The sequence below is a fragment of the Anolis carolinensis genome, chromosome 1, assembly GCF_035594765.1.
Source record: "Anolis carolinensis isolate JA03-04 chromosome 1, rAnoCar3.1.pri, whole genome shotgun sequence".
In the NCBI taxonomy this organism is placed as follows: Eukaryota; Metazoa; Chordata; class Lepidosauria; order Squamata; family Dactyloidae; genus Anolis; species Anolis carolinensis.
Window position 1 is genome coordinate 234,015,746 of NC_085841.1, and position 23,137 is coordinate 234,038,882.

Here is a 23,137-nt window from a genome sequence, read left to right on the forward strand (position 1 = left end):
TTGCCCATGCCTGTTCTGACAGGATCAGAGTCTCTGTAACTAGAAACAGATGTATGTAACATCCAGTTCTTTTGACTTCACCTGAAAATGGAAAATATGGTTGGTGTTACAAAGGCCTTCAGCAAGTGTCACATGTATGGGAGGGCAATATGTTTAACTGAGTCTTGATGAATATTGTAGTTTGAAAGGAAGCATCCGAGACTGGTTTTTAAAAGCATACCCCTTTAAAAAAACCAAAAACAAAAAAAAAAAACCACTCTAGCTGCTATATTGAGTAGCACACTCCCAAGTGCTGGTCCTTAGTTTGCACTTCAGCACTGCATCGCACTCATCTTACTGAAAAGGCAGCAGGCGCCATCTAGAGTTTTAGCCTTCATTACCATCTAGAATGTTTTTAAAATCCTGTTCATGTGTTTACATTTATTTAAATGTAGTATTGTTAAAACTCCCCCCTCCCCAATTATACTGCATCTTGCACTTTTACTGCCACATCAGCTTACAATTAAAGATTTGAACCAATACACAGACTTTTGTGGACAATGATCTCACAGACTACTGTATTTTTGGAAAAACCTTTATTGAACACTTTCAGATTAGAAACTACCTGTATTATTGTGTAATTGCAGAAGCATTCAAAGAAAAGAAAAATAAGTTATCCAATTTATTAGGGTTTTTTTTTCTTTTGCTTCTGCTAGGTCAGACTTGCTTGATTTATAATCTGAGCTTCTGATTATTTTCCCAAGATCTAGAAATGAAAAGTGCCTCCAGATGTCCACATGGCTAAATAAATGTGAAATTCTAAATGCTGAGGGAAAATAGGAATTCATTTACATTCTTTGAGCTTTTGGCAGCAGTTACATTTGCAATATCCAGCTCCACAACTGAGTTAACACCTTACTCCATGTGCTATGGCCAGGAATAAGATATAATGCAGGCAGCCCAGCCATACAAGCCCACTTGTGCAGCCAAAGGTTTAAATGAAATTAAATCAAGGAAAGAAGGGGGGGAAATCAGTGATCGTTATGTACAGTTTACTCAAACTACATCTGTTGGGTTGAATTTCCATTCCAGGTATTGTTATCATCATCTCCATCATCCTGTGTTCTCAATCGATAGATTTTGCCTTCTTTTTTGAATTCTTCACTCCGTTTTTCCAAAACTCGTTTCCTGACTGCTTGTCTAAATAAGAAAGAAATGCATCTCAAGAACATATTCCTACAGTGACAATGGATAGACATGATTTTCTCTAAACATCAACCTATTTTGTTAGCTCCAATTCAGTTCTAACCTTCTTTCTACCACTCCCTATTTAACAACATTTGTAGAGACATTATTCGGAAATTACTTTTAAAACACAATTAGTTACTGTTCTAGGTCTAAGAGGCTAAAGAAGTAGACGGTTACAATTAGTTGCATTTTAATTTTGTTTTTTTTAACTTTCTTCTCAAAAAGTATCAAATGTAGAATAGATAACTGTGATGCAATGCTTTTTTCCTTTGTTCTAACTTTGCTTTGATTGTGCCTATTTTTTATTGCGAATAAAAACATAAACAGCAACTCTTCATTAAAGTAAATTAAAATGACTGCTCTGTGGCACAAATCACACTCTCTTTCCATTCACCTCTTATCTCAACACCTACAGAAACATCTGAACCTTGTAATACTTCACTATCACCACCAATTGATGAAGCTGAACACCAACAACTGCTATTACACTACTTTTCAATGTATCATAAATGTAAACTCAAAGGAACAACTAAGTGAGGCAGTTGCTATTTGCTGCTATACTGCTGTGAATTGTAGCTTGGCTCATGGTAATATTTATTTTTATTTTATTTATTAGTGACATTTATATCCCACCCTTCTCACCCCAAAGGGGACTCAGGGTGGCTTAAAAGTTATATATACATACAATATATTTTATTATTAGTATAGCACAATATAAGCACTACATATCAGTTTTGGGGATTATGCTTGCATCCCTGCCAAGTTATATCAATTTCTGATATTGATTAAAACGGAATATCTATGACAATAGGCCTGGAAATGCCAATTTATATTGGTTGTTTAAAGAGGAAACTGCCTGAAATGCAGACTAGTGAAGATGGCTTAGAGTGGAACTGGGCAACCTGTAGCCCTTCATATACATTAATGAACTACTGATAAAAAAGTTAATTAAGGAACATCACGAATTATTTTGCTAGCATGCAAGGATATGTTGCCTGTAGATGACAGGGTAAACAACACATGGGTCAGAAAACGTTTCCTCCAGCACAAGTAGAGCATTAAGATTACTTTTGTCAATGAGTAGAAATCACAAGCAAAAATCCAGACTGCCCACTTCGCAGCCAGTTACCTGCTTGGCTCTGCAGCATTAGAGGAGGTATTTGCGCTTGCGTGTTCCTGCTGATGCCGTCCCACAGGAGGAGGCTGGGGAGGTGGAGGGCTGGTAAATAGGAAATTGCTAATAAACCGCCAAACAGCTATCAACGGGTACAGGATGGTGCCAAGGAATTGCCAGAAATCTCCACTGGAAGACTGCACAACGGCCGTTGCCGGCCTCCCTGCCTGGAAATGTGGAAAAGGTCAAAAGAAATTTGAATATGGTTGAAAATTGCACTCAAGAAGAAACTCCCACTTGGCATAAAATCTTGCTCGCTGTCTTATTTTTATACACTTACCGGCAACAATACTACTGAAGCACTTGGAGCCAGTTCCAGGTCCAATAATTTTTTCCCATAATCTTCTTTGGTGAACTCCCTTCTGGGGAACATTGTTGCCAATGAGAAATTGCCGTAAGTGTTGCCAACTGTCTGTAACAATGGAAGAAATTCATTGCACATTTCACTAGGTAACAAAATTTGAAAAAAAAACATTTGTTCCTGGTTTGGAAGTGTTATTTCCTGATTAATTGTATGGTACCTACTTTGAAAGTAGTTGTTATACTCCAGAAACTTTGTTTTTCTGGCTGCCACAAACTATGTTGAACTGGTTGAGATTCTCTGAGATATTCATTGAAAAACTATAACAAAATGTGCTGTAGGATGTCCCTCAAAAACAAAGTTTTTGCAGTTTAATAAACCTTTTCCATGTTTTTATGATATAATAACTAATTAGGAAATAACATGTATAACCCAGGAACAAAAATCGTATTGCATAAATCATAGTGTGCCATATTTATGGCTACCATGTCAATAGGATTTTCTTGACAAGATTTCTCTTAAGGCTGAGAGAATGTGAGTCAGTGGGCTTCCATAACTGAGCAGGGATTTGAACCGAAGTCTCCCTGTTGCAGTGTTACATTCAAACCACACAGGCTCCCTAAATGCACTGAAGCAAATATAGGCAGCACTGGTATCTGCTATCGTACTAGAAATGTACAGACATTTGAAAGCTCACTAAAATTTATGAACTTGCCCAAATAAGCAATGTGCTTTAAGCAATAAATGCAGCAGCAATGACATGCTTAGCCAATGATATACAATTGATGTCATTTTCAAAAAAATAGCATTCTAAGCACTGAGATTATGTGTCAGTATCTAAACAGGTTAATATAAACACCTGCACAAAAAATTAGCAGCACAAGGGTTTTCATTTTTTGCCTTCACTTCCCAAGCCTATTCTGCATGTTACTCCAACTTTCTACCTGACAAGGTGTGTGCATGTCTGGAAATACAGAAGTAATTTGTGTTTTATGGAAGATATAATGCTTGTTTTTGATACAAACAAAGATAGAGTATCTTTGTAAAGCTATAACTCTCCTCTGTTTTTGATCATTATAAACAACTCTCTTTAAAAAATCATCTGATCTAATTCCATATACAACCTAATTTAAAAAAACAACAGATGCTCATTTACCTGTGCGGCAAACTGTCGAGCTTCTTCCAAAGGAGCGTCTGAAGGGAAACTGTTAGTAAAGGATGATCCATCTGGAAGACGAAACTGGATTCTTGCTATAGCACTAGGGGAAGAGTCAAAGGAGTTTTGGTATTTCTGTCTGAAGTATCATTCTCCGGAGTTAAAATTACTTTTGAATGAAATTCCAAGTAAATTGTGTTGTCAAAAGCTTTCATGGCCGGAATCACTGAGTTGCTTAGTTTTCCAGGCTGTATGGCCATGTTCCAGAAGCATTTTCTCCTGACGTTTCACCCACATCTATGGCAGGCATCCTCAGAGGTTGTGAGGACTACTGGAAACTAGGCAAGTGGGGTTTATATATCTGTGGAATGTTCAGGGTGGGAGAAAGTACTTTTGTCTGTTTGAGGAAGGTGTGAATGTTTCAAATTGCCACCTTGATTAGCATTTAATAGGCTTGCAGCTTCAAAACCTGGCTTCTTCCTGCCTGGGGGAATCCTTTGTTGGGAGGTGTTAGTGGGCCCTGATTGATTCATGTCTGGAATTCCTCTATTTTCTGAGTTGTGTTCTTTATTTACTATCCTGATTTTAGATTTTTTTTAATACTGGTAGCCAGATTTTGTTCATTTTCATGGTTTCCTCCTTTCCGTTGAAATTGTCCACATACTTGTGGATTTCAATGGCTTCTCTGTGTAGTCTGACATGGTAGTTGTTAGAGTGGTTCAGTATTTCTATGTTCTCAAATAATCCTCTCACCTCTCCAGGGATCCTCTCACCTCTGCAGGAGTCTACCATATATTATGCAGCTGTGGACAAGTCTACATAGGGACCACCGAACTCAGCATTGTCCAGACACGAATCAAGGAACATGAAAGGCACTGCAGACTAATTCAACCAGAGAAGTTAGCCACAGCAGACCACTTGATGAACCAACCTGGACACAGCACATTACTTGAGAACACAAAAATGCTGAATCACTCTAACAACTACCATAGATGCAAGTGAAACGTCAGGAGAAAATGCTTCTGGAACATGGCCATACAGCCCAGAAAACTCACAGCAATCACTCACAGCAGAATGTTATTTGAATTCTATTAGCACTAGCAATATATTAGGCTAAGTTCAGAATACAGAAGAAACACTATGTTACAAAGAGGAGAGAGAGAGGATGGAATAAACTGCTTGCAGAAACCAAAGAATATATGATCCTACTAAATGAAAGTGGAGAGGATCTGGATAGTGGGTTGCTAAAGCCTCTCACCTTCGCTCCCTCTGGGATGCTTCCTTCCTGGCTTCCATTTCAGCTTGCTTAGCCTGGAGGGCAGCAGCTTTTGCAGCATCTGCTTCTTCCTTTGACCTTGCAAAACGAGCTGCTCTTTCAGCACGATCCTTCAGAAGAATAAAAATATATTTGGTACAACTCTACCTTCAGGCCCATTTGAAATTGTTAATACAGAAGCACCTTCAAAAGTATCGATAACAAACCACTACCAGCTTCCACGTGAAAGAAGGCCAAGATCATGCATCATCAGCTATAACTGTGATGATGGAGCTCTGCTGTCATAGTTATATATCTGATGATAGCAGAACCCAAACCCAAGGGTTTCTGAGGTGTTGCAGACTGGGGTAGTGGGAAATTGCATTTATAGAGCTTTTTGAGTTGAAGGATGCCTTGAGAACAGATGGTTGAATGTCCTGCTGCAGCTAATTTTCTGCAACTAGGTGAGCAATAGCAGGTTGAAAAGGTGGTTTTTGGAGGTCATTTTCAGTTAGAAATGACCGTATACATGAATCCCCAAGCATTGATGATACTATAAGTCTAACGTACAAGCTCATAACTACTGAACAGGATCCATATATAACAAAGTACACCCACTGAAAACACGCAAGTCAGCCATGACCAACAACTGCCAATTATTTCAATAAGTCTACATTTCATTTCACTGCTAAGTTTAGAATTTAGTTCCTTAACTTTATTACAGTAGTAACGGCAAAATTTAATTAAGTGAGATACTCAGTGAGGGTGACAATTTGTTCTCAATCTCTACAAAAGTTCTCACTGAGCAGGGCATTGTACTCAATGGTCCATGTGGCTCCCTCCAACTCTACGAGTCCATACTGTGCTTCTAATTTACTACTTTCAACTAACCACCTAATAAAAAAGTCAATAACTTGCCAATGCAATCTGCTGCTTGATGCGTTCCCTAGCAGCTTTGTCTTCAGCCTTTTCTCTGTTCCTTTCTTCTAATATTCGTTTTGTGAGTTCTTCTTCTTGTTTCCTTTTGTAGTCTAGCATATCTTTTCCAGTTTTTCTTCTTTCTATTTCTTTCTTGATTTCTTTCTAAACATGAAAAGAGAACAAGCATTTCCTAAATATTTTAATGAACACTAAATACAGATAGATGGTAGCATTCTCCTTCCTTCCAGCTACTCCCTATGCTAACTCCTCTCTGCTGGTTTTTTACTCTTTACTTCTCTCTTGACAATTTGTTCCACAGGGTTTCCTCAACCCTCTGGAACAAATTGTCAAGAGAAAAGAAAAGAGTAAAAAATCTCACTTTTCAGTTTACACGAATAGTTCAACTACACACACCTCTAACCCATCAAAAATACAGAAACATGAAAATGCAGCCCACACTTTACCTGTTGTTCTTCTTTCTTTTTCTCTTCTCTCCTTTCTTCAAGCTTTTGTGTCACCCTAAATTTGGAGAAGGAAAAACGTAAGAATATTCCACTGATACTTCTTTTTTTAAAAAGAAATGTTCAGAAGATCAAGAATAACTTGGTACTCCAAATCACTTGCCTTCAAAAAATAAAGATACTAAAGTGATGTCTCTCATGCATGGCTTCACCAAAAGTGCAAAGGAAGACACTGATAGCTTTTATTTTATAAAGAATACTGGAAAAAATTCACTGCTTAAACGTATTAAAACATTTGATTGCATAACTCTTTTTAAAATTCACAACCCAGAAGAAATATTTTAGGCATATAACAATTGATCTTGAAATAATATTTGCGTAAGTGTGGCCGTTTTTCACAGAAAACTGTGCAAAGCATAAAATACCTTATAGACTAGTTTCAACATCTGGAAATTAGCAACATACCTTTCTACTTTGGCTGCAAGGTCATCCGTGGTCTGTTCTAACCTTCTTTCATTCTCATTTGTCTGCACCAAATTTGTTTCAGCTTAAGATAGTTTAGAAATAACGGAGCAGAGAAAAGATGGAGAAAGAGCAGAAAAAATATTAAATTTTACCCACTGAAAATGACTTTGATACAAATTTTAAATATCCTCTAAAGCAGTCATGGGCAAACTTTGGCCCTCCAGGTGTTTTGGACTTCGACTCCCACAATTCTTAACAGCCTATGGGCATATCTAAGGTTGTTAATGTTTCTTACAGCAATTTTAACTCCAGCCTTGGATTCATCAAGCCCTGCACATCGCCTGATGTGTTCTGCATACAAGTTGAATAGGTAGGGTGAGAATATACAGCCCTGCCATACTCCTTTCCCAATCTTGAACTAGTCTGTTGTTTCGTAATCTGTTCTTACTGTTACTACTTGATTGCCATGCAGATTCCTCAGGAAACAGACAAGGTTACTTGGTAGTCCCATACCACCAAGAACTTGCCACAATTTATTATGATCCACACAATCAAAGGCTTTAGAATAGTCAATAAAACAGAAATAGATGTTTTTCTGAAACCCCCTAGGTAAAGGTAAAGGTTTCCCCAGTCCAGTCGTGACCGACTATGGGGGTTGGTGCTCATCTCCATTTCTAAGCCGAAGAGCCGGCATTGTCCGTAGACACCTCCAAGGTCATGTGGCCGGCATGACTGCATGGACCGCCGTTACCTTCCCACCGGAGCAGTACCTATTGATCTACTCACACTTACATGTTTTCGAACTGCTAGGTTGGCAGAAGGTGGAGCTAACAGTGGGCGCTCATTCCACTCCCCGGATTTGAACCTGGGACCTTTCAGTATGCAAGTTCAGCAGCTAGCGCTTTAACACACTGAGCCACTGGAGGCTCCCTGAAACCCCCTACCTAACTAAAAGGTAAAGGTAAAGGTTTCCCCTGACGTTAAGTCCAGTCGTGTCCGACTCGGGGGGTTGGTGCTCATCTCCATTTCTAAGCTGAAGAGCCGGCGTTGTCCCTAGACATCTCCAGGTCATGTGGCCGGCATGCCTGTATGGAGCGCCGTTACCTTCCTGCCGGAGCGGTACCTATTAATCTACTTACATTTGCATGTTTTCGAACTGCTAGGTTGGCAGGAGCTGGGGTTAACAGCGGGTGCTCATTTCGCTCCCAGGATTTGAACCTTTCGGTCCGCAAGTTCAGCAGCTCAGCGCTTTAACACACTGTGCCACCAGGGGCCCCTCCTACCTAACTATTAATAGCTCAATATCTTTAAATTTAATATCAAACTTAAGAGCACTGGATGCCTCAAAATTATCCATACATAATAAACTATGAACACTTACCAGCTGAGGTTAAATGTGGACTTTCAGGTTGTGCTTCACAGGCACCAGCTGTCTGGGAGTTCTCTGTGACATTATACAAAGAGGATGCAGTTGAAGCAGGCGTTTCTACTGCTTCATTTTTTAACATGTGCATCTATGAAAGAAAGAAGTGTTGACATTCCTAACTGCTGTCATTCCAGAATATTATTTCGAATATCACTTTATACATTAAAAGTGAAAACTGAATGATTAACTTCTTAGGGACAATCTAACCCCTTTCATCCAACCCATCAATAGTAAATGTAGGCTATACACATTTAACTGGGAATAAGTTCCCCTGCATGCAGGGAAACTTACTTTTCAGATGAGCCATGTAAGTTTATGCATGTCAACTCTGAAATTAGTCTTCATGCATTTTTATTTGAATGAAATTCCTTTAGTGTTCAATGGAACTTGGTAGACCGAGCATCACAGCTTTAGACTACAATCCTCAGTTTCTTAAACTACGGACCACTGAAATCAATACAGCTTACTTCCATGTAGGCTACGTGTCCTCTTTTGCCACTATAACCTACCCATGCAGTATGATGCCAACATATAGTGAAAGGGTTAAAAACAACTGTATAATAATAATAATAATAAAACTTTATTTATACCCCGCCACCATCTCCCCAACGGGGACTCGGGGCGGCTAACATGGGGCCATGCCCAGAGCAATACAATATAAAATATAAAAACAACATATCATAGCACCATTAAAAATACAATAAATAATAATAGGCATTACATCAAGAAATAAAAAAACAATAAAACAAGGGCAGGCCGCATAAACACAGAGATAAAACCTGGAGTGAGAGGGACAGAGGGGTACTCCACTGCGGGCAGGGACATATGGAAGTGGGGTAATCTAGAGGATAGATGTTCGGGGTGGGAGTAACACAGAAATATATGACAGAAATTACTCACCGAAGGCACAGCGGAAAAGCCATGTTTTCAAGTCTTTCCTAAAAGCTAACAGCGTGGGAGCTTGCCTAATTTCAGTGGGTAGTGAGTTCCACAGTCGGAGGGCCACAGCAGAGAAGGCCCTCTCCCTTGTACTCACAAGGCGGGCCTGGGATAACGACAGTGGTGATAAAAGGGCCTCCCCGGATGATCGTAAAGATCGGGCAGGTTTATGGAGGGAGATACGGTCACGGAGGTAGGTGGGTCCCAAACCGTTTAGGGCTTTATAGATGATGGTCTGCACCTTGAATTGGGACCGGAAGATGAACGGCAGCCAGTGGAGCTCCTTAAACAGGGGAGTGGATCTCTCCCTGTAACTTGCCCCCGTTATTAATCTGGCAGCCGAGCGTTGGACCAATTGTAATTTCCGGGCCGTCTTCAAGGGAAGCCCCACGTAGAGCGCATTACAGTAGTCCAGTCTAGAGGTAACTAAGGCATGGACCACCATGGTCAAATCAGACTTCACGAGGTATGGTCGCAGTTGGCGCACAAGTTTGAGTTGTGCAAAGGCCCTCCCGGCCACCGCCGACACCTGTGCTTCAAGCGTCAACGCTGAATCCAGGAGGACCCCCAAACTGCGGACCTGTGATTTCAGGGGGAGTGCAACCCCGTCCAGCACAGGCTGCCACCCAATACCCCGATCCGACGCACGACTGACCAGGAGGGCCTCTGTCTTGTCGGGATTGATCCTCAGCTTGTTCCTCCTCATCCAGTCCGCCACAGCGGCCAGGCACTGGTTCAGCATCCAAGGGGCTTCCTTGGAGTCAGATGGAAACGAGTAGTGGATTTGCGTGTCATCCGCGTAGAGATGGCAACGCCCTCCAAAACTCCGGATGACCTCTCCCAGCGGTTTCATGTAGATGTTAAATAGCATGGGGGATAAGATAGACCCCTGCGGAACCCCACAGGTCAATGGCCAGGGGTCCGAGCAGGTGTCCCCCAGCTTCACCATCTGGGAACGGCCCTCCAGGAAGGACCGAAGCCACAGCAGAACTGTGCCACTGAGCCCCATCCCGGAGAGCCTCCCCAGAAGGATACCATGGTCGATGGTATCGAAAGCCGCTGAGATATCCAGGAGAACCAGCAGGGTCACACTCCCCCTGTCCAGTTCCCTGCGGAGGTCATCCACCAAGGCGACCAAAGCCGTCTCGGTGCTGTGCCCAGGCCTGAAACCAGACTGCGAGCAGTCCAGAAAATCGGTGTCATCGAGAAACCCCTGGAGCTGCGTGGCAACCACCCGCTCCAGAACCTTGCCCAGAAATGGGAGGTTGGAGATTGGTCTGTAATTGTCACAAACCGATGGTTCTAACGAGAGCTTTTTTAGTAGCGGTTTTACCACCGCTTGCTTAAAACAGGATGGAAATGACCCTTGACCCAAGGAGGCATTTATTATAGCCACAAACCACTCCAACAACCCATCTTTGGCCAGTTTAACCAGCCAAGAAGGACAAGGATCCAGAGCGCAAGCGGTCGCCCTCACAGACCCAAGGATCCCCTCCACGTCATCAGGAAGAACAAGCTGGAAAGAATCCCACAAAATCGGACCGACAGGTGCCTCGGTTACCTCCGCTGCAACCACAGTCAAGCTGGAGTCCAACTCACGACGTATCTGAGCAACTTTGCCTGCGAAATGGTGCGCGAACTCGCTGCACCGGGTTGCCAAGTCATCGGGAAGCTCCTGGGTCTCAGGGGGCCGCAGGAGCTCCCCAACAACTCGGAACAACTCCGATGGTCTATTGGCCGCAGACGCTATGCGGGCAGTCGTGAAAGCTTTCCTGGCTGCTCGCAGAGCCACGGAGTAAGCCTTAATAACGGCTTTAGCCCGTGCTTGGTCGGACACATCCTGAGATTTCCTCCAGATGCACTCTAGTCCCCTCCTCGCACGCTTCATCACAGCCAGCTCCTCAGTGAACCAAGGAGTTGACGTGGCTCTACGCAGCGAGAGGGGACGTTCGGGAGCGATCGTGTCCAGTGCCCTTGCTAGCTCACTATTATAGCGATCAGCCAGGACATCAACAGGATCGCCAGTCTCCAGAACAGGAAGATCCCTAAGAGACCTCAGGAGTCCATCTGGATCCATCAGCCTCCTGGGGCGGACCATCTTAGTGGGCCCACCACCCCTGCGGAGGTTAGAAGACACGGCGAAACTTACACAGATCAGATGATGGTCAGACCATGACAATGGAAGGATGTTTTGTTCTTCCACTCTGACTGTCCCACCGTCCACAATGAAGACAAGGTCCAACGTGTGTCCCGCCTGATGTGTGGGCCTAGATATAACTTGAGTCAGCCCCATGGTCGTCATGGCAACCATGAAATCCTGAGCTGCACCTGTTAATGTGGTCTCGGCATGAATGTTAAAGTCTCCCAAAACTATGAGTTGTTGGGAGACCAAGGCCGCATTAGAGACCACTTCTGCTAGCTCAGACAGGGAGACTGCTGGGTCGCGGGGTGGACGGTACACCAACAGAATCCCCAAGCTGTCTCGGGCTCCCACCTTCAACAGGACACATTCAAACCTCGTAGATTGCGGAACGGTGCATCTGATCAGGGCGATGGACTGCCGGAAGATCACCGCAACTCCTCCTCCCCGCCCCTCAACCCTGGCCTGCTGATGAACCCCGAAACCCGGTGGACACAGCTGGGTGAGATTCACCCCACCCAGCTCATCCAACCATGTCTCGGTAATACATGCCAGATCCGCCCCCTCATTCAGGATCAAATCCTGGATGATAGCTGTCTTACCATTGACGGATCTGGCATTCAGAAGCAGGACCTTAAGGCTGGGGGGTCTGTCCTGAAGACTACCACACCTATTCCTCTCCAGGGTCGCAAGAACTCTGTTGCGCTTCTCCCTGGGTCGTTGGTGACCGATCTTCCTTCTCCCCCACACCACCTCAATGGGGCCCCACCCGTGAGGACCCTCTTCGTCCTGAGGGATTGGCTGATTGGGATTGCCACTAGAGGGGTATAGTCAGCTGTCTTGGGATGGGAAGCCTCCAGGTGTACTTGATTGTTTAAAGGAGAGGCTTATCTCCGCTGATATGAGGGAAGAGGCGTCATCTAATATGATAACATCATCTAACGTGGGAGGGGGACTAGGCACAACTGATGACTGATGGGAGGGCTGAGGGGTAGAACAGACATGGCTTGACATTGGGGAATCTTGTATATCGCGATTCCGCTTGATGACTAGAGGGCGAATCAATGGGTCTACTAATACCCTCTTAAGAGTGATACCCCACTGTTGAAGTTTAGGCAATGTATGTTGTTGATTATGCCATCTTCAAGAGTAGAGAGTAACTCAAGTTATCTGCCCACCCCTGGGCTGCAAAATTATAGGTTGGCAGTATAAAACTCCAGGCACTTAATTGTAGAGCTGGAAATAACAGAAGGTTGGCCAAGATGACTGTAATGTGATAATAAACAACTTGATTGTTAATTTGTTGAACATAAGCTTAAGACGAACCAATACTAGAGGATTGGTAGAGAAAGAAGCAATATATATTGTATATAATGTGTGTAATATGCAGTTGAGAAAACAGAAACGAAATGAAAAGCTTGCATTACCATCTAAGTGTAACCTGATGGAAAATTCCATTCTGATTGCAAATATGCTAATAGCTCTCTTGGAATGGAATGGGCCAATCACAAAGCTGACAATATAAAGTGTGTGGAATGATGTGGTACAATTATAGGCCAGGACTCAAAAACTAATAATAGATGGATTATAAAGCAGCTCTCATCTCGCAACGTGTGATCTGACCTCGGCTGGAGCAATAAAAGATGAGAAACTAAAATATGCCAGGGAGAATATATAAAGTCCATTTGTTGAGCCCACTAGAAAAAGGAGTTCTTCTAGCAGAACTCCTTACTACTCTTATGAACACATCTCTATGCATAATACAGTTAAATTGTTGAATTAAACAGACTATAAGTAATTTTACAGTTTAAAAAATATGTATTTGCTAAATATATATTACATGAAACACAATATTGAAAAACCCCACACGTACCTGTTTAACTTTATGAATTCTTGCAATAAGTTCCTCTGCAGAAACGCTGCCAGCAATTACTTCCAAGGGGACTCCATTGTCGCCTATAAAGAAACTGGATGGAACACACACTACAGGATCTAAGTAGTAACAGTAAAGGACAATATATCTTGTTTGTACCTTGGGAAAGAAAATCCATTATTATAAGGAGAGGTGATGTGATGTAATAATAAGCTTCATTTATATCCCGCCCCCTCTCCCCGAAAAGAACTCGGAGCGGCTTACAACAGAAAAAACACAATGTAGCAATAGTAAACATACAACCAAATCAAACTTAATTCATGCAATAATTAAAGCATAAAATACATAAACATATTAATAAAATTCAGAAAGGCGTCTGAATTAGCCCATGTAGATAAATGGGATAACAGATCATGAAGCAAACGGATGCTATCGACAGAAAAACACTGGAATTCTCTAGGCAGCTTTAAAAGTTCATCAAATTATCATTAGTTTGCCTTTTCCTTCAATTGAACATGGAATTATTTTAAAGACTATTCACCCATGTATCTTTTGCAATGAACTGAATAGCCTCCAAATTAGAGGCAGCACTTTTCAGTTCTGCCAAAGAACAGTTTTATGCCTCACCCTGAGATTCTTCTGTTAACCAGGAATCACAGATGTCGGTTCTAACCTTCTTGGATTAGATTTAAGCTCCATCTAGTCCAATATTATGCTTCCAATATTACTCCAACTCTTCAAATCCTGAGCATCCGCTATCAAGAAAAAAACTACCTTGGTACAGAAGTTAAATTTTATTACTTGCATAATGGATGCTGGTTTAAACAGTTTATTGCCATCTCAAGCTGGTGGCCATCAAAAACTGGAAAAATGACTTTTGAATGCCTAAATTTCGAAGGAAATTATATTGGACATTTGAAAATGAAAGAACTCAGTTAATTTCATGAGTGGAAAGGATACAGATTTGTGAGAACTGCAGGCAGGCTTCACTGTATAAAGGAAAACACATGTTTAGCAAATCATTCTAATCATCTACCATTGCATAAAATATCCAATGACATTTTGCCATTATATGTGTGACTGCTAAAACACTAGTGCCTTTAAAGTGCTCTACAATATGACTCTCTTACTCCTGGACTTGATATCAACACTTACTGATGCTCCAAAGCCTATTCCCCCACCCACTAACTTGAAATGTTTGTGGACTTCTCTAGGTCTTTCAGTGCAATTCTATGCTATGTCTCTGGCCCAAATATAGTCAAAACCTAGCTTTCATTGTCATCCATAGTTTCAGGTATCCACAGGGGGTCTTGGAATGTATCCTCTACAGATATGGGGATCATACTGTACTGGGATTTAGTAAAACTGTGTTACACAACTATATAAAAAGAATATGTATAATCATAACTAAATGTTTCTAAATAATGATATAAACCTTTAAGTAAGCAAGTCATTTTGTAGGGCAGAGTATGATGACAAGTAGGGTTCCTTCCACCACTTCATTTAGTTCCCTATTCTCTGAAATGTTTCTATTCAGTTGTATTATGAAACATTATACTTTGAAGAACATATAATTTTAAAGGTAGAACATCACGCCACACCCCTCCCTTTCCTCCTTCAAAAAGCAGCTAAAACCCTTTGTTTAGGCAGGCCTTCAGCAAAGAAATCTAGACTGAAGTGTCAGGAAATGCCAAATTTTTTATCATCTGGAACAAAGTACAATATAACCCAAGAAGATACCACATTAATGTATATTGTTTGAAAACTGTTTTATTTTAAGATGTTTTATGTTCATTGATTGTTTTATATGTACATCTGGATTTTTGTTTGTATGATATTAATATGTTGGAAGCCGCTTTGGAGCCCTTCGTGGGAGAAAAGTGGGATATAAATAAAGATATTATTATTATTATTATTATTATTATTATTATTATTATTATTATTATTATTAGGTGGAGGAAAGAAAAATAAATATATCCTATTTAAGTATCAAATCACTTGTACACATAGAGAAAGCAAAAGCTCTTGAGAGGGAAGTGAAGAAATTGATGGGTAGACACATATATATGCTACTTAACCTTCTCCTTATCTAATACTTTTATACTCCAAATTAACTCTCAAGAATACAGGCAGTCCCCAAGTTACAAACATGATAGGTTCTCTAGGTTTGTTTTTAATTTGAATTTGTTTGTAAGTTGGAACAGGTACATTTTAAGGGTAACTCCAGCCAAATATATATATAAGCTTTGGATAGCAGAGGGAGTGGTTAACACACCTGTAGCGTTTATTTTGCTGTTTGTGACTGTTCAGAAGATTTCACCTCACTTTCTGTCCCCGTGATAACTGGATTTGGAAAAAAAATGGCTTGTAGTGGAAACAAGGATTGGTGATAAAGCTTCAGTGGAGACAAATTTCCGCATGATAACTCTTTCAGGATTAAATTTCTCTTCCTAAGGGTAGATTTCTCTCTTTCTGTTGTCTCACCCCCATTCTTAACTATGAGTTGTTTATAAGTCAGATGTTTATAACTTGGGAACTGCTTGTATGCTGAGAAATTAGGGTAGGCAGTGAACTGAAAGAGCAAAGAAATAAAGAATTATGGTGGTAAAACATAATGAAGGATCAAGGGGTCCTTCAAGTAGTTGCATCAGGTTACAAGATTCTTTCTGAAGCACTTTTGAAGAATTATGCCTTTCTCTTTTTCAGAAAAAGAAAACCTGAGGACTCCTTGATTCTATGTTTTTTGTCTTAAAATGATTTATCATATAGAGAAGAAAGAACTGACCCCACATTTTCTCATAAGTGCAGTGGCTTTATATTTTCAGAGTGAAAAATAGAAAGAACATAGCCCTTCCATTAAAATGCATAATAATAATAATAATAATAATAATAATAATAATAATAATAATAATAACAACAACAATAATACTTTATTTTTCTATCCCACCATCATCTCTCCGAAGGGACTCGGGGCAGCTAACATAGGGCAATGCCCAAAACAAAAGCAGAATAAAACAATTACAATGAATATCAATACAAAAACAATGATAACATCAATCAAATAAAATAAACAAATGTACTTTATACCTCAATACTAATTTTTTTCTCCATCTAGAAAGGGAAGAATAAAGCATGTCTAAAAGTTGTGTAGGAGATTTAAAAACTGACTGGGGAGAGGATAGTGTCAACAGAATAAACAGAAAAGAATGTTGGCTCCTGCAGTTGGGTTGGCATGAGGTTGAATAACCTATCAGCGATGGATTGCTCCTCATGCCATCCTGAGAATAGGTGAGCCTACATTAGAGAATAGTGTCTGAGAAAGTAAAATATGACTGACAAGCAAAACAGACGAGGTTGTCAAACCTTTGGGTATCAACTTTAATGGCCACAAAGCCATCTGTTGCTGCCTCAGTCACTTTCTCCCAGCTGGCAGCCATCTCTCTGGACTGTTCATCATCCCCTGTGGGTGGAGAAGATCAACAGATACAAATATAGATTGATCACAAAGTACTAGAAATGCAATCCTATTTGCAATATCTACTCATGGTAAGAACAAACTATAGTATTGCATCAACTTTTAAAAATCCAAACAGAAAGGCATATAGCAAGTAATGCCTAAACACAGCAAGCAGTTCCAGATGAGCCAAACAAATGTGTAATTGAAAGGAAAACAGAGTCTCACAAGAATATCACACAGTTCTCCACAAAACAATTTGCTGTTCGCTTGAGACCTTTTCAGATCACAACTGATAGCATAATTGTAGAAAATATGTTCAAAAGGCAGAGGATTAACTTTGACTTCATTATTTTACTGTCCTCTCAACCAATTACTATTTAAGTCACACATTTAGCACTACAATATACCAAGGATGTACATTTCTATGAAACATGGTATGAAATGTGAAAATGGAAAGGAGAAAGATAATATCTATTGCCTTCCCTTGTCCTGAAACTTGCCTTATAATAAAAGAAATGATTTTAAGTGAATTAGTGGTTTAGGATCCCTTATTCAAAATGCTTGGGACCAAAAGTGTTTTGGAACTTTTGGGGGATCTTGGAATATGTGCATAAATAGGAGATGTCGTGGAGATGGACTCAAGTCTACATATAAAATCTATTTACATTTCATACACACCTTATATAGATATCCTGAAAGATATCCTGAAGGTCATTGTATACACATGAAACAAGAAAGCAAAAGGTGGCACTATCAGTCACCCATGTGGGCAATTTTGAATCATTCTGGAATTTTGGATAAGGGATACCCAGACTGTACATTCAGATTATTTGAAACACCTGATGCTATAAAATATTGTGTCTCAACCCATCCAACTACCTCCAGCTACAACATGCATACTCCAGAATTATTTCCCCAGAGAGAACACAAAGAGGAAAATAAGGAGTGGGTTGATTTCCCATGAGAATGTTCACCATGTAACAAAATAAACAGGATATGTAGTAAACATATCATGTGCAAACTGACTACAGCAAATTTTGGTAGATTAAAATTTCTAAAAATCTGTACACTTTTCTTTATAAATTAGAAGAACTTGATGGTTTTAATAACCTTCGAGTATGTCCTCTTCTAGCTTGTTCAAGACTGGTTTGATAGTATAAGTTGGACACTTCCTATTTTGAGATCAGACTATTTTCACTTCCATAGTGGCTATTTTTGTCAATGTTTCAGCATAGGAATGGACTAACGCAAGTTGGTAAAAAACAAAGCAACATAATCCTAAAGCAGTTTAACTGAAGTTTGGTTGAACAAAATTTAAAAATACTGCAGCTTCCCAGATTTGTCTTTAGAAAGATGCTGTGAATTTAATTTTACACAGAGAAAATAGAAACATGAGTGTGGAAGTATATGAGCCCAAGGTTATGTATTTGTGATTATTGTGTAAACCATGGTTTAGATGTTAGGATCGCTCCCACAGCCTCTGTAGTCAACAGCTACTTTAAAATGTGTACTACAAAAAAATTCCACTGTCTGTATCCATCTTCCACCATTTTAACTGCCATGGCTCAATTTTATGGAGTCATCAGTGTTGTACTTTGGTGAGGCACCAGCACTTTTTGACCGAGAAGACTAAAAACTTTGTAAGACTACAACTACCAGGACTCTAAAGCATTCAGCCAAGACAGTTAACATGGTGCCAAACTGCATTAATTCTAGTGTAGATCAATCCTAAGTAGCTTAAGGGTACAGCCAAAATGTGATTTCTATGTAATGGGCACAATTATGTACAATAATTGTACATAAACCACAAACAAACTAAGGTTTTAGGGCTATCTTGCAATAAGTGATAAATGGGTCATATTGGTTAAAGCCAGACAATAGGGCACACACCATAAAAGAAGCCAATTTATCTTAATAAATGAAATCTGAGGAAAAGAGGAGATGCTACATAACATCACTGGGGAAGCTACTTTAATATGGCACGGTAATATAAGATACTTGATATTTGCCTGAACAACTGTGCTCCTCATGGTTTAGATTAGACATGCAAAGGAAACTGGGTCTTGTAGTCTACCTGCTTTTTCAACAGGCAATTTCAATTGTTTATCACAGTTACATATCCAAACCTGGGTCAAATTTAAATTAAGCTCTTTGGAATCAATCCATGCGAAATCCTTCAACTTGGAGCAATGTTCAGCAATATCAACTTTAAGCTTCATTTACTTCATACTCAGCATGACAAACAAACCCCTCACACAGAGAGACCATAGGAAAAACAGTGTAAGAGGCAAAGTACCTATATAGCTGAAATGTATCCATGGGTGTGAGCTACAGAAGAGTCATCAGTAAAAGTAACACAAAAAATGAGGAATACAAATTAAGGTGTATAGGCAAATTATATTTTAGGGAGGAAACCACAATATAACAAAGCAACTGAGGGAGATGACTGTATTGCCAAGATCTTAACATGCTGAGAATTACTTGGCAGTTGAGGGCAATGTTTACTACGGAATATGATGCCAGCCTATTTCCACTTCATGGTCACGAAGCAGAACAACACAGCAAGCCTTTGGAATCTGAAGAGTTTGATTCCATCCTGGCCAAAATCTGTGGATGCTCAAGTTCCATTATATACACTGGTGTAGTAAAACGGCATACCTTACATACGATTAATAAATTCAGTGAGTGCGAGAGTCTGAGGATCTGTGGAATGTGGGAAGCTATAGCAGGATATCATAGAATCATAGAGTTGGAAGAGATTTCGTGGGCCATACAGTCCAACCCCTTGCCAAGAAGCAGGAAAATCGCATTCGAAGCACCACCTACAGATGGCCATCGAGCCTCTGTTTAAAAGCCTCCAAAGAAGGAGCCTTCACCACACTCCGGCGCAGAGTTCCACTGCTGAACAGCTCTCACTGTTAGGAAGTTCTTCCTAATGTTATTGAATATATCAACATATCTGAAGGGAGAAAGCCATGATGGAAGGAAGCAAATGGAGATGTCTACCTTAGCAAGGCACTTAGTCCCAAAATAAAACTGGGATTCAAATAAATATTATTGTTACTGCTATTAGGCAACTGAAGGCAATTTTTACTATGATGTCAGCTTATTTCCACTTTGCAATCAATAAACAGAGCAATATGTAGTAAATGTCTCAATGCTCTGATTGGTTGTTATCTGAGAATGACAAAACATACTTTGAGATCCAGCATGGTGAAGGTTTGAAAATTGGAGACTAGGAGAATTTATGCAGTTTGAACCACTTCAACCATTATGACTCAATGCTGAGGAATCTGTAGTCTGGCGAGACACCCAGGCTCTGTTGGCAGAGAAGGCTAAACACCATGGAAGGCTACAACTACTATGGTTACCATAGCATTGAATGGTGACTGTGAAACTGGTGTCAAATTCCACTAATTCTACAGTGTATGAAGACACGTCCCAGGATCCTAATCCCAGCTTGGCTATTAAACCCTCAGGGTGACACTGTCCAAGTCACACCCTCTCAGCCTCAGAGGAAGGCAAGGACAAACCCTTCAGAGCAAATCTTGCCAAGAACGGCCTGGGTCAGGCTCAGGTGGAAATGATCTGAAGGCATTGTTCAGCCATCCAACCCCTCAACTTTGAATACATCCCAAACCCCGGTGATTAAATCTAAATCAAGCATGGGCAAATGTTTGTCCTCCAGGTGTTTTAGACTTCAACTCCCACAGTTTGCCAATGCCTGATCTAAACCTCAATAAAGCTGGTGAGCAATAAGTCTTGCAGAAACAGAGTTGGAAGAGACCTCATGGACCATCCAGTCCAACCCCGCCAAGAAGCAGGAAAATCACATTCAAAGCACCCCCAACAGACGGCCATTGAGCCTAAAAGCCTCCAAAGAAGGAGCCTCAGCCATTGAGTCTCTGCTTAAAAGCCTTCAAAGAAGGAGACTCCACCACACTCCAGGGCAGAGAGTTCCAGTGCTGAACAGCTCTCACAGTGAGGAAATTCTTCCTAATGTTTAGGTGGAATCTCCTTTCCTGAAGTTTGACGTCATTGTTCCGCGTCCTATTCTCCAAGGCAGCAGAAAACAAGCCTGCTCCCTCCTCCCTATCACTTCCCCTCACATATTTCAACATGGCCCTCATCATGTCTCCTCTCAGCCTTCTCTTCTGCAGACTAAACATGCCTGGTGCTTTAAGACGCTCCTCATAGGGCTTATTCTCCAGACCCTTGATCATTGTAATTGCCCTCCTTTGGAGACATTCCAGCTTGTGATACCAGGTGTGGTCTGACTGAAGCAGAATAAAGGAGTGGCATAATTTCCCTGGAGCTAGACACTATACTCCTATTTATGAGTATAGTGTCTAGATTTCATGAAGAAGGTCCCATCTACAGTGTAGAATTAATGCAGTCTGACACAACTTTAAACTCTCACGGCTCAATGCTATGGAGTCGTGGACGATGTCGTTTTCCATAACCCTTTCTCTTCTTTGCTGGTGCCTGGCCAAACTACAAATCCCACGATTCCCTGGCATGGAGTCCTGGCAGTTGAAGTGATATCAAACTGCATCCCTTCTACAGTGTGGCTGTATCCAGGGGACCCCGCGAAGTGGCAGACAAGGCCTGGGAAGGGGCTGCGGCCTTCCTCTCGTGGACAGGTGCTGTTTACGAAGCAGCCCAGGAGGAGACGAGAGGAGAGGGAAGAGGAGGCGGCCCGAAGGCAGGGAAATCCTCGTCGGGGAAGAAACCAGGGCCTGCCCGTACCTTCCACGAACACCACGAACACCGCGCTGCGTTGCTTGGCGGCGGCAATGGCGGCCGGGATGGTGCCGGGGAACCACAGCATAATGGCGGCAGCAGCGGCGGCGGCGTCGGTTTCAGGAGAGGGACTGGCGGCCTCTACGCGTGCGCGCCCGGGCTCCCTCCGCCGCCGCCGCCCGCACGTCACAAACCAGGCCCGCTAGGACTGGCCGTTCGCTTCCCCCGGCGCGCATGCGCGTTACAAACGTCAGCCCCGCTGACTCAACCTTCGCCTTCTTCTCTGGAATCAGCTTCCTGAGGGGGCGCGTGCGCGTTGCAAGAAAGTGAGAAAGACAGGAAGTAGTAGAGCTGCGAGACCAATCCCGCTGTCCGCCTGTTGTTTAGTAGTGACAGATTCGCCGGAAGTGACGGAGTGAACATGGTGGGTGGGGAAAAGGGAGCTGTCACTTATCGCTTGTTAAATATTCGACGCCCACTTTGTATTAAGTATCCCACTTCTCTGGCAATTACAATATTTTCCCTACAACTTTGCAGATTTTCATTTATTTTAGTGCTTTTGAACAGGTTTTTTTTTTGCATTTGCTGTCAGTGAAACAACGATTTTAATTCCTTTCTTACTGGGTTGCTGAGAGCTTTCCGGGCTATATGGCCATGTTCCAGAAGCATTTTCTCCTGACGTTTCATCCACGTCAATGGCAGGCATCCTCAGAGGTTGTGAGGTCTGTTGGAAACTAGGCAAGTTGGGTGTATATATCTGTGGAAAATCCAGGGAGGGAGAAAGAACTCTTGTCTGCCTGAGGCAGGTGTGATTGCTGCAATTAATCACCTTGATTAGCATTGAATGGCCTTTCAGCTTCAAAGTCTGGCTGCTTCCTGCCTGGGGGAATCCTTTGTTGGGAGGTGTTAGCTGGCATTCGTTTTTTTTGAAAACAAATTTTGTGAACCTTAATTTTGGACAGGTGACCCCGCTGCGTCCATAAAAGGAGCACTGCCCCAATATTCATGGTGAAATTAATGTCATGTTTTGCAGCTGGATACAACAATCCCCCGGTGGCACAGCAGATTAAATTGCTGAGCTGCTGAACGTGCGGACCAAAAGGTCGGTGGTTCGAATCCGGGAAGCGGGGTGAGCTCCTACCACAGTTTAGTGTCATCTGCAAACTTGATAGGCACAACCATGATGAGCTCGTCTCATATGAAAATTGCTCCAGTTTTTTTTTTATCTTCTGGTTGACATGCGCTAGAGATCTATATGAAGCCATAACATGGCCTGTTCTGCCTCCATGCTTAATTAAATGAACTGGAAGGACTCATAGCACGAAGGACAGATTGGAGACTGTAGTTGTGAAACAAAATATTTTATTAATAGACAAAATTGATCTCTTTTCCTCTTGATGCCACTATGAAGTCTCTTGTGAGGAAAGAAATCTTTGAGTCTATGCAGTTCTGGATAGATATTGCCACAGAGTATAAAGTCTTGTTATGACTGGATTCTTTGTATCTTTGAGATGACTTCAATGCAGTGTTGTTGACATGGCTTTCTCTATTGCTGTAGTCTATGGCTTTTTAATCTAATTTGAATACAGTTCCAACGTG

At 41.4% G+C, this 23,137-nt stretch overlaps 1 protein-coding gene across 1 annotated transcript; it reads right to left on the reverse strand.

Annotated features, from left to right (window-relative positions):
• Positions 1 to 558: 558 nt before the first annotated feature.
• On the reverse strand, positions 559 to 21,867 carry ubxn4 (UBX domain protein 4). The gene is made up of 13 exons (XM_062966982.1): positions 21,545 to 21,867; positions 16,702 to 16,798; positions 14,299 to 14,327; positions 13,339 to 13,457; positions 8,342 to 8,474; positions 6,961 to 7,042; positions 6,499 to 6,553; positions 6,032 to 6,196; positions 5,117 to 5,244; positions 3,859 to 3,961; positions 2,682 to 2,813; positions 2,357 to 2,568; positions 559 to 1,179 (listed from the first exon to the last, which is right to left on the reverse strand). Exons 1-13 carry the CDS (start codon positions 21,624 to 21,626, stop codon positions 1,041 to 1,043), a joined length of 1,476 nt encoding a protein of 491 aa, XP_062823052.1. The 5' UTR covers positions 21,627 to 21,867; the 3' UTR covers positions 559 to 1,040.
• Between the last annotated feature and the right edge of the window lie 1,270 nt (positions 21,868 to 23,137).

Excerpts from the sequence above, each read along its gene's own strand:
- ubxn4 (XM_062966982.1), bottom strand. The coding sequence starts at position 21,626 with ATGCTGTGGTTCCCCGGCACCATCCCGGCCGCCATTGCCGCCGCCAAG. Across the intron at positions 13,458-14,298 it reads CCTGCAGTTCTCACAAATCT|ATCCTGTAGTGTGTGTTCCA; the intron begins GTATCCTTTCCA and ends GTTACTACTTAG. Across the intron at positions 6,197-6,498 it reads AAAAGAAAGAAGAACAACAG|AAAGAAATCAAGAAAGAAAT; the intron begins GTAAAGTGTGGG and ends TTTCATGTTTAG.